We start from the raw sequence: 15,491 nt of genomic DNA, 5'->3' as shown, positions 1-15,491 counted from the left end.
ATGGTGACATTGGATATGCTACAAAATGCAATAAAAGAAAACTAAATGTTGAGAAATTTCGTGTGGTAGCAGAGACCTGCAGAGCTATCTAACCATCTCCTCTGTCATTACAGCATCTGAGATCTAAACTGATTGAATACCAACCTAAATTATACCAAGTACTAGATGATGGGAAAAGGCTCCTTTTTTCTGTTAGCTGCTCAGATCTTGAAAGTCAACTGAATCAACTAGGAGAACACTGGTTAAGTAACACCAGCAAGGTTACCAAAGAGATTCACAGGCTGGAGACAATACTGAAGCACTGGACAAGGTAATGCTGGTGTAATGGACAGTATAAACTTCTTCACCTTCAGGTCAAAGTCATTCTGAACCGAAAACTGTTAAATTCAACATTTGAAAGAAAGTACTTTGAGATGTATGTGATAGTTTGACTACTGTACAATATCCTACTTCTGTTCCATAGAAGTGCTATCATACTCTCATTTGCAATAAAACATGTACCGGGTTACAGCTGGTGGGAGGAAGTCAGAAGGTATCTTATTTAGATGACTAATTTAGAAGCCCTGTGTGCATATAGGTTGATGAGAAAGGGTGTGTGCTTTGCTAGATAACATGAATAGCTTGAGCATGTTCTGGCAGGGGAATTGCCCCTGCTGGATTCTTGTGGGTCTATGTCATTGCATATGTGGTGAGTTCCATTGGTGGTCATTACCCTCTCAGAAGGAGCCTAGCTATGGTATCCACCTGGCAGAAAGCTCTGTCCTCTGCACTCACCAGAATGGAGGTGGTAACGGAGACAGAGCTCCTGTGAAAACATGCAGCTGTCCAGGTCTTGGGCTGCAGGCAATGACTGAGCCTGTCACTGGTAATGTGGCAGCGGTGAGAACAGCTGTGTGCACTGTGACCAGGTGAACCATCTGCTCAGCCTGGTGGCAGAGCTGAAAGAGAAAGTAGAAAGATTGAGGAGCATCAGGGAGGCTGAGGAAGAGATAGACTGGTGGAGCCGTGCTCTGCCCTCCCTGAGACACAGGAACACCCACCAGAAAAAGAACAAGATCAAGGGGACCCTGTATTCTCCTGCTGCTGAGCTGAAGGCAGTAAATTAAAGAAGTGAAGGGAGGTAAGTCCGTGCTTAGGGTGGCAGATGGACTCCCTCCTTGCCCACCTTTCCACCCCAGGTGCCTCTGTACAGTAGGTACCAGGCTCTGGACATGGAAGGCCACTGAATGGATGGTGTGGACAATGGTCCATCTACACCAGAGGTGTCGCCAAGGTCAGAAAGACTTACCTCCCAAATCGCAACCACCTCCAAGAGGAAAAAAAAAGACTGGTTATAATTGTAGGGCACTGCCTTCTGAGGGGAACAGAGGGTCCAATATGCTGGGCAGACCCTCCTCTTAGGGAAGTCTGCTGCCTCCCTGGGATATGGGTCAAGGTCATAATGCAAATTTATGAAGCGTTTCATATTTTTCAAATGGCCGATCACAGAGTGTTGTGGTGAATGGAGTTAAATCCATCTGGCAACCAGTCACAACAGCTGTTCCCCAGGGCTCAGTTTTGGGGCCAGTCCAATTTAATATCTTTATCAATGATCTCAATGAGGGGATCAAGTGCACCCTCAGTAAGTTTGCAGATGACACAAATTTGGGTGGGAGTGTTGATCTGCATGATGGTAGGGAGCCTCTGCAGAGGGATCTGGACAGGCTGGATCAATGGGCCAAGGTCAATTGTATGAAGTTTAACAATTCCAAGTGCCAGGTCCTACCCTTGGGTCACAACAACCCCACACAGTGCCAAAGGCTTGGGGATGAGTGGCTGGAAAGCTGCCCAGCGGAAAAGGACCTGGGGGTGCTGGTCGACACCCGGCTGAACATGAGCCAGCAGTGTGCCCAGGTGGCCAAGAGGGCCAACAGCATCCTGGCCTGTATCAGAAATAGCGAGGCCAGCAGGAGTAGGGAGGTGATCATGCCCCTGTACTCGGCACTGGTGAGGCCGCACCTCGAATACTGGGTGCAGTTTTGGGCCCCTCACTACAAGAAGGACATTGAGGGGCTGGAGCGTGTCCAGAGAAGGGCAAGGAAGCTGGTGAAGGGTCTGGAGAACAGGTCTTGTGAGGAGCGGCTGAGGGAACAGGGGTTGTTTAGTGTGGAGAAGAGGAGGCTGAGGGGAGACCTTATTGCTCTCTACAGCTACCTGAGAGGAGGTTGTAGTGAGGTGGGGGTCGGTCTCTTCTCCCAAGTAACAAGCGATAGGACAAGAGGAAATGGCCTCAGGTTGCACCAGGGGAGGTTTAGATGGGAGATGGGGAAAAATTTCTTTACTAAGTGGGTTGTCAAACATTGGAACAGGCTGCCCAGGGCAGTGGTGGAGTCACCACCCCTGGAGGTGTTCAAAAAATGTGTTGATGTGGTGCTTCTAGATACGGTTTAGTGGGCATGGTGGTATTAGGTCAACTGTTGGACTTGATGATCTTAGAGGTGTGTATCAACCTTGCGATTCTATGGTCAGTAGGAAACTCCCGAGCTTGGTACGGCCCTCAGACTGTGACCCACTACTGCCTTTTCAGTGGCTGGTGGTGAAGCTGCCACATGTAGTCAAAGAGATATCAAAAAAGACTTCAGAGCATTGGCACAGTTGGTGAGGAAATCTGGGGTGCAGGTTATTTTCTTCACTCTTCCAGTTGCAGGCCGCGACATTGGAAGAAACAGACGGATACAGCCCGCATGTATACATGGCTGCGTGGCTGGTGTCACCGCCACAATTTTGGGTTTTTCGATAACAAGGTGGCCTGCATGGCACCAAGCTTGATGGGGTCAAATGGGATTCACCTTTCTCAAAGGGAGAAGGCTTAGAGGCAGCCTGGGTTTCAGTGAACATGCAGTGGTGGAGTTCACAGTCCTGAGGGACATGAATCAGGCAAAGAGTAAAGTCAGAGCTTCCAGCTCTTCAAGGAGTTAGACAATAAGACTTCCTGGGAAACTGCCCGCAGGGACAGGGGCGCAGAACAGAGCTGGCAGATCTTTAAGGATGCTTTCCGTAGAGTGCAAGAGCTCTCAATTTCCATGAGTGAGAAATGGGGATGGCAAGGCAAGAGACCAGCATGGCTGAGTCGAGACCTGCTGGTCAAACTAAAGAGCCAGAAGGAAGTACAAGCTGTGGAATCAGGGACAGCTATCCTGGGAAGAGTATAGGGATGCTGCCTGGTTGTGTAGGGATGGGATCAGGAAGGCCAAGGCACGGCTGGAGCTGAACTTGGCAAGCGATATAATAAGGGCTTCTACAGGTGCATCAACCAGAAAAGGAAGGCTAAAGAAAGCATTCCCCCCAATGAGCAAGACTGACAAGCTGGTAACAATGGGCAAGGAGAAGGCTGACGTACTCAACCACTTTTTTGCCTCAGTCTTCACTGGCAATTTCTCTTCCCACACCTCTTGAGTGGATTGCCTGCACAACAGGGACTGGGGGAGCAAAGTCACTCCCACTGTAAGAGAAGATCAGGTTCATAACCACCTGAGGAACCTGAATATACATAAGTCTATGGGGCCTGACGAGATGCATCCCAGAGTCCTGTCTTTAAAATTAAATCATGTTTTTCTGAAATTTGATAAAGGAAAGAAAGTATTTTTATTTTTATTTTAAATCTGGCATAGAGCATCTTCCTCCAACACATGAAGAGACTTCTCAGTTGGAGGCAATAAGTTGCAATGACTGTTTTAGTTTTCTTTAAACATATTTACAGGTATCAGAGTGAATCGAATGAATTGACACATTGGTTACAATCTGCAAAGGAGCGACTTGAGTTTTGGAGCCAGCAGTCTTTGACAGTTCCTCAGGAACTGGAAACAGTCCGAGACCACCTGAACTCCTTTTTGGTAAGCCATTCATGGACCTAGGACGCGTTTTTCTCTTTAATTACAAAAAAATAGTTGAGCAATCATATGGTTATACTTTTTCTCATCATTGAGATGGTGAATATGCAGAAAATAATCTGCTTCTGTAGGCAAGCTGTCCTTCAAAAAACTGGTGTGCATGCACATTAAGCACTCCTTTGCTGCATGCAATGATTGTAAAGCTTGATGATTCTGGTTTTATGACTGATAATAATTTTTGTTCTAATTTGGTCTGAAGTATTGCTGGTAAACATTAATAAAAAGTACATATTTTTAAAGGGGAAGGGAAGATTTTCTTAGCTTTTTCAGGTAAAGCTTTAAGTACAGGATACAAGTAGTTGATTATTTCCACAAAAATGATTCTGCTTACAGGAATTTTCAAAAGAAGTGGATGCTAAATCATCACAGAAATCTTCTGTCCTGAGTACTGGGAACCAGCTGCTCAGGCTGAAGAAGGTGGATACAGCAGCACTGCGTGCAGGATTGTCCCACATTGACAGTCAGTGGACAGAGCTACTCACACAAATCCCGGCAGTACAAGAGAAATTACACCAGGTAAGGAAGGCCAGTGATGGCCTTTGATATTCCAGAAAATTCAGGCCATACAGATGGCACTGCTCCCTTCTTCAATTTATCCATGTGAGGCAAGATAGGAACAACATTACTCCTGCTTTAATGTCGGAAAGCTTACATTTACATCCAAATCCTGTCTACCCATCCTGTCTAACACAAATCGGTGTTAATTACAGACTTTCACAGTTACGTTTGTTAAATTTTAACCAAAGAACAGATGAGGGTTTTTTCAACATGTTGGTATGCTTTTTGGAAAAACAGAGTTCACATCCCTGTGCCCTCTCAGGTTTGGGTGGTGTTTCTTTTTTCAAATTGAGTAGACTGGGTTCAAGTCTGTGCAAGACAAAATAAATCTAAAAGCATTGTGCAAGGTTCCTGCTAATGTATGTAGGAGCAGGAAGGTTTTGGTTGTGTAGTTTGGTTTTTTACTGCTACAACGCTGAAGTTAGAGAATTGTACTGTCTAAAAGTTGGTTTAGTATTTAGTTGCTAGGAGGTTGTTAGTGTAAGATGTTTCAGTTTATAATTTGGAACACTCTCAGAGTTAGTAATATTGTCGTGATTTAGGGGGAGAGAGGAAGGGTAAGAAATGTTAACTGAGTCTACTGAGTCTACTATATTAAACAAAATAATGTCATTCAGTAGTTCCCTGAACTGTCTCATAATGCAAAATATGTCAGCCTAAAAATGTCATAGAACACGTTTCTGAGTAACTAAATGTAAGCAAGCATTAGTATATCAAATGTTGAAAGTGAGTTGTTTAAGAAAAAAAGAGATACTATTCAAAATAAACCCATTTAGAAATCACCACACAAGAAGAGTGTGGTGAACAATTATTTTCCATGGGTCTATACATTAACCATTTACAGGAACAGGAAAAATGTAGCTTAAAGTTGATCTTCTACATAAGCCGAATACAGAATTATGGAATGAGAATACAGAACCTTTAGGAAGCCAGAAATGGAATCTTTGGGTTTGTCCAGTTTCTTTGTACAATGAAGAATGGAAATAAGAAGCCTTTAATATAGTATTTTCTTTCTGGGATGCATGCAGTTGTACAATATATCTCCTGTTAAAACCTTTCTTTTTTTAAAATTTCTTTTTCTTTTTAGAAACGTCAGTGATATGTTAGGAGTGTAGAATAACATGGTAATAAGAGCAGGTAAAGGAAATGTGCTATGGTAATGGAAAGCAAGGAATTCTTATGCATTTTCTTCACCACATACATTTTAAGTCTGTTATCTTTACAGCTCCAGATGGACAAAATTCCTTCTCGCCATGCTATCACTGAAGTTATGAGCTGGATTTCCCTGATGGAAAATGTTGTTCAGCAGGATGAAGAGAATATAAAAAATGTAGTAGGACAGAAAGTCATTCAGGATTATGTCCAGAAGTACAAGGTACTGAGTGGAAATGTTACCGATTCCCTTTTGAATTATCCCGGTTAAAAACATATACATATGTAAAGTATAAATGATTTAAGGAAAAAAAAACCAAACAAACCCATACATTGTGGAGTGGTCAGAACTGTAAAGTTAGAATTGAGTAATTGATACTGTGGAAGCGAAGCCAGGATTACTTTTACTCTGCTGTTTAGTTATGGCATGAATATAATTTCCAGGTAAATTCAAAGCAATATGCACATGATTAAACCGTATTAGAGCTGTCTTTCACCCAAAGCCACAAAACAGTTTGCAAATTATGTATGTTGTTTTAAGAATTCTCTGCATAATATCAACTTCTCCTCAAAATGTAGGCTATTCTAGAATGAAAGGTGGCCAGTGGTTTACAGATCAAGATAATTTTGATCAGTATCTGAAGCAAAAATGAAAGATGCTATATCTTGAGATAACTGTTGAGGAGTGTAGGTATAACACAATTTCATTTCTTTAACCAGATCAGTAGCACTCTTGTAATAGATCTGCACACAGTGACTTTGTTCTCAATGTCAGATTTGTTTAACTAGTCTTCTGAAAAATCGCTTTACTTCTTGGCTGTTATTCTTCTTTGTATGTAAGAATATTTCCCACCTTATCTGTTTTCATATTTAAAATTTTGAGACTAAATAAAGTGGGAAAAATCCCATATACTCAGTTTTTATTAAATCTGATCCTTGAGAACAATTATCAATACATTTACAGAGGTTTGTTGTTTTTTGTTGTTTGGTTGTTGGGCTTTTTTGGGGGCGGGGGGAGGGAGGCAGATTCTTTATTCAAAAGGCATGTATTACTGCTTTATTTTTCAACATTTGTGAAAAAGTAACAATGTTTTAAATTGCTGGTCGCTTGCTAAAAACTTTTTAGCTAAATTGTGGTAAAGCTGTGATTTGTGAATGTTTTTCCTCTGTTTTGCAAGAAGGTGAGAAATTATGGTACTTAACATGCTAGGCTTTTTATTCTCTTCTTTTCTACCAGGGTTTCAAGATAGATTTAAATTGCAAGCAATTGACGGTAGACTTTGTGAACCAATCCGTGCTACAAATTAGCAGCCAGGATGTTGAAAGTAAACGTAGCGACAAAACTGATTTTGCAGAGCAGCTGGGAGCAATGAACAGACGTTGGCAGATGCTGCAAGGCCTGATAACAGAAAAGGTAAGGAAAAAACTAGCTGCTCTGTAGCGAACTTTCAAAATACATAGAACTGTGAGACTGTAATGCTTGGAAGCCTCCGCAGATCACGTAGTCCAACCTCCTGCTCAAACAGACCTAACTTTAGATCAGATTACACAGGGACTTGCTTAGCTGAGTTTTGAAAATCTCCAAGGACAGATTCCACAAGCTCTCTGGGCAGCTTGTTCCTGTGCTTAACCACAATTTTCACCTTGTTCCCAATCAGAGTTTCCCTTGTTGCAACTTGTGGCTGTTATTTCTTCTCCTTTTTGCCACGCACGCCTCCATCTTCCCCATACCTCCCCATAAGGAGTGGACAGCACAATGAGATGCTTCCTTTGCCTTCTTTTTGCCAGGCTAAATAAAGCCAGCCTTTCCTTGTATGTCACGTGCTTCAGCCCCCTAATGATCTTAAGTGGCTATTCACCAGCTTGTCAATCTCTCTCTTGCACTGGAGGGCCCAAAATGGGTCACAAGTGTCAAGGAGAAGGAAAGAACCACTCCTCTTGACCTGCTAGGTGCCGTCTTAGTAATCTAACCCAGGATGCAGTTGGCCATCATCAGCACAAATGCACACTGCTGATTTATCGTGTTCAAGTTATTGCCCACCATAGCCCCTAGGTCCTTTTCTTCTATCCAGCCTGCTGCCAGCCTATATTGTTGCATGAGGTTGTTTTGTCTCAGGTGCAGGACTACATTTGTCTTTGCTGAATTTCATTATGGTTGATGAGCCTATTCCTCTGTCTTGTTGAGGTTTCTCTGAATGGCAGCCCTACTCTCCAGCACATCAGTTACTTCTAAATCAGTGTCATCTATGAATGTGCTGAAATCACATTCCATCATGTCATTCAGTTTATCGATGAAGGTATTAAACAATATCAACCCCGGGATTGATCCTTGTAAATGACTGCCAGATAGATGTTGAAATGTTTACCACTAACCTTTAAGCCTAATGACTGGTCAGTTCATTCATTTGTAGGCCTCCCATCCAGCCCCATGTCTCCTCAGTTTTGCTATCCTATGGGATACCACATCAAAAGTCTTGCAAAAGCATCTACTACTCTTCACTTGTCCACAGAGTCGGTCATATCATCATAGCAGAGGCAATCAGTTAGGTCAGGCACAATTTGCCTTTGGTAAAAGCATGCTTGTTCCTCCTTCTTGGTCTTTATGCATGTGGAAATGGCTTCTGGCAGGATTTGCGGTATAACCTTTTTCCAGTCACCAGCAACTTCCTTCCACCATCACGACCTTTTGAAGGTGATAGACAGCAGTCTTGAAATGACATTAACACCCTCGGATACATCCTGTCTTGTTCTGTGGACTTTTATATGTCCAGCTTACTTAAGTAGCCCTAATTCTTTCCTCCTCTACCATGACTAATACCTCTGTATGCCAAAATTAGTTAATTGGCATGAAGACCTGGGAGGCGTGAGAGGAGACCTTGTCAGTAAGATCAGAGCAAAGAAGACGCTGTGTACCTCGGACTATTCTGTGGTTTCCCATTAGTTGCTGATGTACTTCTGAAGAGTAACAAAGGCTTCCGTCCCTCACTAGTTAGTTCCAGCCAAGATTTTGCTTTCCTAACATCAGCCCTGCATGGCCAGGCCATGCTTCTAGGCCCATTCTTTGTAATCCACTTTCTGTGGATACTGAAGGACAGTGCAGCTTCCCATGGGATCATGCTTACCTGAACAAACCTGAGTCTGCTATTCTAAGGATCTTTAGTCTGCAGCTTGCTTTCCTTACTTCACTCACAACTGTCTCATCGTCACGGTGGCCAAGGCTTCTGTTGACCATCACATCCTCAGTTCTCATGAAGATTACATCTAATTAAGATGGTTCGTTCCCTAGTGCGGAGTTTGTCTTAAGTAATGTGAATGCTTTTTATGGCAATACTGTTGCTTTCAAATTCCACTTTGTTATTTCATTCTTTTTGTTTGTTTTAAGAATAGAAGTGCTGTCTCATTTGTTGTTGAGTAACACTCAGAACGATCAGAAAAATCTAAGTAACTTTAAAGCAATCAGTTGACAAAGGAGGCAATATGAATCTTCATCTGCTTTACCATAGCTATAAGCAAGAAATATAAAATGTATCTTGCATACTTGGTTTTATTTGGGAAAACCTGAGGTCGTTGATGTCTGAAAAGAATTCCATTTCATAAAAATGTTCTACTAACGTGTTAGCTTCTTTCAGTGTGTCATGATATTTTGATATGTTATGTCTATATAATTATTTCTGGATAAAACAGGGGGTTTTATTATGAACTCTTCTACAGATAGCAGATCCATTTTAATTGGAGTGCATATACTGTTTTTAAATTCTGAAAGCATTGGATTCCAAGAAGGCACTGGTCCACATTGGTCTTCACTGATTTATTTAATTGACCTAACAATAAAGCTAATTGCGTGAGAAAGTGTATGCTCATGTTTCTTTGCAGATCCAGATGTTGGAAAGTCTGCAGGAATCCTGGACAGAATATGAAAATAGTGTGCAGTGCCTTAAAACTTGGTTTGAAACCCAAGAGAAGAAGCTGGGACAGCAACAGAAAATTGGAGACCAGGCTTCAGTACAGAATGCTTTGAAAGACTGTCAGGTAATGTCCTGTAATAAATAACAATATTCTCTTTCCAACAGTTAGAAACAACACTTGATAAAGCCAAATGAAATCTTCGTATCAGTGAAGTTAGTGACAGAACTTCCCCTTACTTCAGTGAGGGAGAGATTTCATTCCTGAAGTGCAAGCAAAAAAGAAAGGAGGAAGGAACAATAATGTCCCAAAGATGTTTAAAAGCAGCCAAAGTCATTCTTTTTGCATTGTGTATTAAAGCATGTACATTTCTAAGCATGCCAGGCATACTGAACTAGAAGGCCATCAAAGGAATGTGTTCCCATTCCTGTTTTGCCAGTCTTATGGAACTTGATGTCATGAACACCATGCTTGACTGTTCAGAAACTTTTTTTTTTTCTGCCTTATCACTTTTTCCTCCATCCCCCCTTTTTTCCATTCTTTTTCCGCCTGATGTATTCCATCCGACTATTCAAAGAAATATGCTAGAATCCATGCTTTTATTCAAAATGTGTTAGGAATAAATTTGTTTCAAATATTCAACTATCCAGAGAAAGAAATAGCACTGGATTCCCTTTTGCTTTCAAAAGACTGAAGGAGAATCATGATTGCGATGGGCAAAGATAGGATAAGACAAAGTGCAGCTGTACATAATGCACATGAGTTCAGAACCACCTCATTTTTTCATGTGAAACTTGCACAAGAACTACGCAGCGGTGAAGTGGGTATCACAGTTGACTCTGAACATCTTACGCAGAATAGCACATATTTAAATAGAAGCTTGCTTCTGGAGCTTTCAGGCTAGAGATCAAGCTTGTAGGTGTACAGGCAAAACAGATTTTTCTGAATTTATAAACAAGGCCTCTACATGGTATCAGGCATCAGATAATTTTTGCTCAAAAATATTTTGTTCTACCAGACACCAAATAATAATATTCACATCAGATCAAATTTGTCATTAAACTCTGTCAGGACAACTGTATGCGCAAAGTCTTGATGTTCTCATCCCCTTAAAAGGGAGTAAGGAAGCGTGTTTATCTTGCTGTCGCTATCTTTCTTGCATGAATTTAATGAGTGGGATGAATATGACATAGCTTTTAAGCCTTCACCAACAGAACAGCTGGAAATCTATTAAAATGAAATGGATAAGAGAATTTAATCTATATTCCCCAGAATTTTAAACCCATCTTTGTTTCTGTAAAGGCAAATAGTTGGTTAGGCTAGGTATGTTAGAAGTCAATTTTTTGTCCGAAATTCTTGACCTAAGTTTTCAAACTGGTTGCAGTGCTTATTAGTTTCAATTCAGGTTTCTTTGTTGTTTCAGCACAATAAACCCGTATGACTGAAGCAAGGGTAATTTAGCATAACCTGACATAGTCAGCAGGCTGTACTTGGCTGGAGTTCAAAGCTGAATCTGATTTATCACCTTTATGGTTCCTTTTAGTCAGAGGAGTTAGCAAATACACTTGGGGAGTGAGTTATGAATGGCAAGACTTTGATCAGCAGAGAAACAAATTGTTTAAGAAATAACTGTATCGGACACTTCCAGGTATCCAGTTCAACTAGTACAGAAGCTGCAGTTTATTTATTAACCGATGGTAGTTGCTGCCTAGCGTCATATTAATAACTGAAGGCAACCATTTTTTCCGATCATACATCAGAAACAGTAATGCATCTTTAATTCAGTTATGAGTTTAAAATGATGAATAAGAAAACCCTTTTCACAGAGAACAAGAAATATTTGCTATTCTTGGTGTTTTACCTTTTGCCTGTTTTACATTCTGAATTTTTAAACAACCTTGTATGAACTTCAATGCACTTTTTTACTGTTAAAATCCACTTTTTGGAAAGTCAAATTTACTATGTACAACTTAGAAGTGTTTGCTTCATTGTCAGCTGGTAAAAAAAAGATGTATTGCTCCACGGCTGTAGTCTGGAACAAGGTCATGGCTAGAATTTTGAAGAAATGTGAATACAGAAGAAAAGGCTAAGAATAAACAGTACAGCAAAATGCTCTCACGTATTTGTATATAGACAAAACTGTGTTGTATGTATGCAGTGATAAGTTCTGTTAGTAGCAAGTGTTTGCAAGACCAGGCAGAATTTTTTTCCAAATACTCTCCCTGCTATCTAAAATTTAAAGCCTATTGTGGCAATGGTCCACTTGTTGTTTTTTGTATTCATAGAGAGGGTAGTTTATTGAAAGACATGGGTTTTCAGTTTGCCCAGAGTTTTGTTGTGTAGGTGTCTTTCCTTGATGATCCATCTCTCTCAGTAAGGAAAGGCTTGTGGAAAATTAAAATATAACCTGAGATCACAAGATGTACTAATTCATGTAGGGGCATCACAAGATTGCTCTTGCATCACAGTCTGCTTTCCGTATCATACTGACTACTTTATCTCCAGACAGGTAAACACAAACTTGTGCTGGCCTGAAGCCTACATGCCATACTTCCCCCCTCTGCTCAGACTCAATGTTTGCACTACCTGAAGCTACACAGCTTCCATATGAGTCAGAGCATTGCAGGACTTTCTTGGATCTCCCTGCACCATGCCATGAAATGATACAGGTAGTTTCCTGACTAGGAATGAGCTTATGGGAGCATGCTATATAACTCTCAGTTGCTCACTGAGTCTTTTTGTCCTCTCTCCTTCATTTTGTAACTTCATTCTCATGCTGTTGAGGCATGAGGAAGATCACAGGCTTAGTGACTAGCAAACGTTACATACCAGAGCTTCTGCACTTCACTTGTTGATAAAACGTGATAAAATTGGCAAACTTTGAATCAGCATGACCAATCTAGGATCATCTTAAGTCAACTACACAGTCAGCACTTGCCTGAAGCAGCAAAACAAGCCACTAACAAGTTGTCATGGCCTCAGTGCTTATGTACTCAGCCCTGTTTTTCTTTGCTTGTTTTCGTGCCAACTATTCCTTTTCTTACCATTTTCTTGGGTTAGTGTGTGGGAACACTGAGCAAGAGCAAAATGCTATCAAGCTCATTAATGCTTCCCAATGGCATGCAACCTTGAGGAGGCAATAAGGAAAATTCCTGCAGTCTGTTGCTTGTTGACATTGGCTGGACTCCAGTGAACTTGTCATCTAGAAAAGGGGAAGATTCGCTGTCCTCAGGCAAGGGGCTTTGCTGGGACCTGGCAAAGGAATAAAGATTTCACTTCATGTGGGGAGGCATGGTAAATTGACATCTTTCCTTAGGAAGTCATTTTGTCCTTTTCCTTGGCTGGCAAAATTAATTTTTTTTTCCAGAGGCTTGAGCCAGCTTTGGACTAATTAATAAGCCCTTTCAGTGGTCTAGGACAAACTAAGACACACAAGAATTTTCCCATGTATTCAAACTGCTGTCCTGTTTTTAATGAGAGCAAAAGATTACACAGAAGTTTAATGTAGAGGACATGCTTCTATTTAAATTAAAGACAAACAACTATGCTTTAAAGGGAACATAAAATATTAAATAAAATTGTTGATGAGTTATGATTCACTTGAGAATAAGAAGCCAAAGTATGCACATTCCTATTTTTTAAAGTAAGGAGCTTTTGGGCATCTTTTCTATCTCAAGGCATTATTTAGCCAGTTAAACAAACAAAAATACTCAGCTATCTGCTTTTTCTTTTCAGGAATTAGAAGAATCAATAAGAGCAAAGGAAAAAGAAGTAGAAAACGTAGAACAGAGTGGTCTTTCTTTGATACAAAACAAGAAGGAAGAAGTCTCTTCTGCTGTTACAAATACACTGCAAGAAATTAACCATTCCTGGGCCAATTTGGATCACATGGTAAAAGAATCATCAAGGAGCAAATTATAGCTCTAGGAACAGGGCATGGAGGAGAGGGAGAATTAGCAGTTTGCAGCTAGTGGATTTCTTCTGTATTGTAAGGGAAGAGATTCTGAGTTGTGTTCCTGTTTCCATCTATCCCCGTTTGTTGGGTAGACTCCACAGAAAATGGGTATAATATTTCCTATTTCAAGGATGCTTTTAATTCTTGTAATTGAAGCTTTTTAGATGCTTCTTGATATTTACTGGAAAGGTGCCAAATGGTCTGTAAAGACTACCTTTTCAAGCCCACAGGTCTTGAGAAGAGATCAGCATTAATTGTCATCATCCAAAGCTTGATCAGTATCAGTCTGCTTTCTCAGGAGGATTGCAGTGTGTTAGTGCTAGCCTTTCTGCTGACTTTCGTAGCCTGATTTGCCTGCCTTAGGAATATGTGTTTCACAGTCTTAAGCAATTTCTCTTGATCCTGCTTTGGAACAAAGTAGAATGGACTTGATGTCTTCTCAGTCCCTGCCATCCTAGCTTTACAAAGTGAAGCAGAACTTTATGCTGTACCCAGCGTAAGCCCAGCTGAGGGTTGTGCAAAGCCTTCATTCTCCTACAGGTTTAAGATTAGGCATGTAGAACGAGTAGTATCTGAGATCAAAAGGAAGGAAATAATTTAAACAAAAACCAAATATCTTGAATGCTTTTCATTTACATTTTTTTTCCTCCCTCCTTCCTCCTAGGTTAGCCAACTGAAGATATTGTTGCAATCTGTTCTTGATCAGTGGAGCATTTACAAAGTGGCTTATGAAGAACTGAATAGTTACCTGACAGAAGCCAGATATTCTTTGTCCCGTTTTAATCTTCTTACTGGTTCTTTGGAAGCTGTGAGAATCCAAGTTGATAACCTTCAGGTGAAAAGAATACCGTGCCTCTTGACATACTAGGGATGGATTCAAGGATTAAATTTGTCCTCATTGCATGGATGCAGATAACTATACATTTTGGTTTGTAAGAAAAGGAAGTACAGACATACTGGCACATTAAAATCACGTGACCGTAAGAGAACATATTATCCAATAGCCATTGCATTTTTCATTTTGCAGAAAAACAAAATAGAGATGGTTTTCTTTTTAGATCTTTGATGCTGTTCTTTAAATTTTGAGCCGTACTGTCAAATCATTACAAGTTTTCAAATCATGCTTCTGACCATTAAAACTGAAGTTTCTCACTCTGCTTCATCAGGCTTCTGAGCTGCTGACACATGTTGAGACCACATTTTAAACACAAACACCCCCAGCCCCGTGGTTGCAATAAATTGAAGATCAAAGAAAATAATTTTCCAAAAGCTGAGATACTCACATGCTCAAGTGATTTTCCACTGTAAGAAAAGCATAAAAATCAATGAGAGTCTTGTTATAAAATTATACATTAATATTAATGGAAATAAACTAATTAAAATAACTAAATTTAAAAATATTAAAATTATGGTTCTATTACATGTAATAGAACATACATACATAATACATACATACATAAACTTTTTATTTCAAAGAAAGTTGTCTTTGGAGTCAAAAATAATTATGCAAACATTTCCAGATGCTTAAAGTAACAAGAACTTGTGTTGTTAGTATGTGCCATTTAAGTTTACATTATTATTTCAATATTTGGTGTGATTTGAAGTCCAGACGTATATAAAGCCAAATTCCCTAAGCATGGACAGCACTTTCCAAATCAAGATTTAAAGAGCATCAATGCACTCTACAGCCACTCTTCTAGGTTTCCATTTTTTATGTATCAGAGAGGAGGAGTCAGTAAAACAATAGGTATAGAAAATGACGGGTTTTGCTTAGTAAGATTTTCGAGTGTACTGTTTACTCAGGTTGGGATTTGCTGGGCTATTCAAACTGTAATAACATATATAAAAATATTTAAGGTTAAAAAAAAAGGGAGCATCTTCCCTGCCAGCAGTATTTCAGACAGATAAATGAAAAAGCAAGAACCTTATTTTCAGAATAAACTATTTTTTATGCTGTTACTTTTTTCATCTTGTTCTAAATAGGAGAATGTTAT

General features: G+C 40.2%; 1 protein-coding gene across 2 annotated transcripts in view; it reads left to right on the top strand.

The window, feature by feature from the left end:
- The window catches only part of SYNE1 (spectrin repeat containing nuclear envelope protein 1), a 269,565-nt gene that overhangs the window by 195,832 nt on the left and 58,242 nt on the right, over window positions 1–15,491 (top strand). For both annotated transcript variants that reach the window (XM_086461108.1, XM_086461107.1), the window contains 8 exons: window positions 114–310; window positions 3,740–3,872; window positions 4,263–4,445; window positions 5,713–5,862; window positions 6,877–7,053; window positions 9,513–9,668; window positions 13,278–13,433; window positions 14,162–14,332. In XM_086461108.1, coding sequence (XP_086317234.1) covers window positions 114–310; window positions 3,740–3,872; window positions 4,263–4,445; window positions 5,713–5,862; window positions 6,877–7,053; window positions 9,513–9,668; window positions 13,278–13,433; window positions 14,162–14,332 — 1,323 coding nt within the window. The remainder of the gene's footprint in view (window positions 1–113; window positions 311–3,739; window positions 3,873–4,262; window positions 4,446–5,712; window positions 5,863–6,876; window positions 7,054–9,512; window positions 9,669–13,277; window positions 13,434–14,161; window positions 14,333–15,491) is intronic.

The sequence above is a fragment of the Leptosomus discolor genome, chromosome 2 (genome assembly GCF_034619465.1).
Source record: "Leptosomus discolor isolate bLepDis1 chromosome 2, bLepDis1.hap2, whole genome shotgun sequence".
NCBI lineage: Eukaryota > Metazoa > Chordata > Aves > Leptosomiformes > Leptosomidae > Leptosomus > Leptosomus discolor.
Note: the sequence above shows the minus strand (reverse complement) of the source record. Positions and strands in the feature narration are given on the sequence as shown.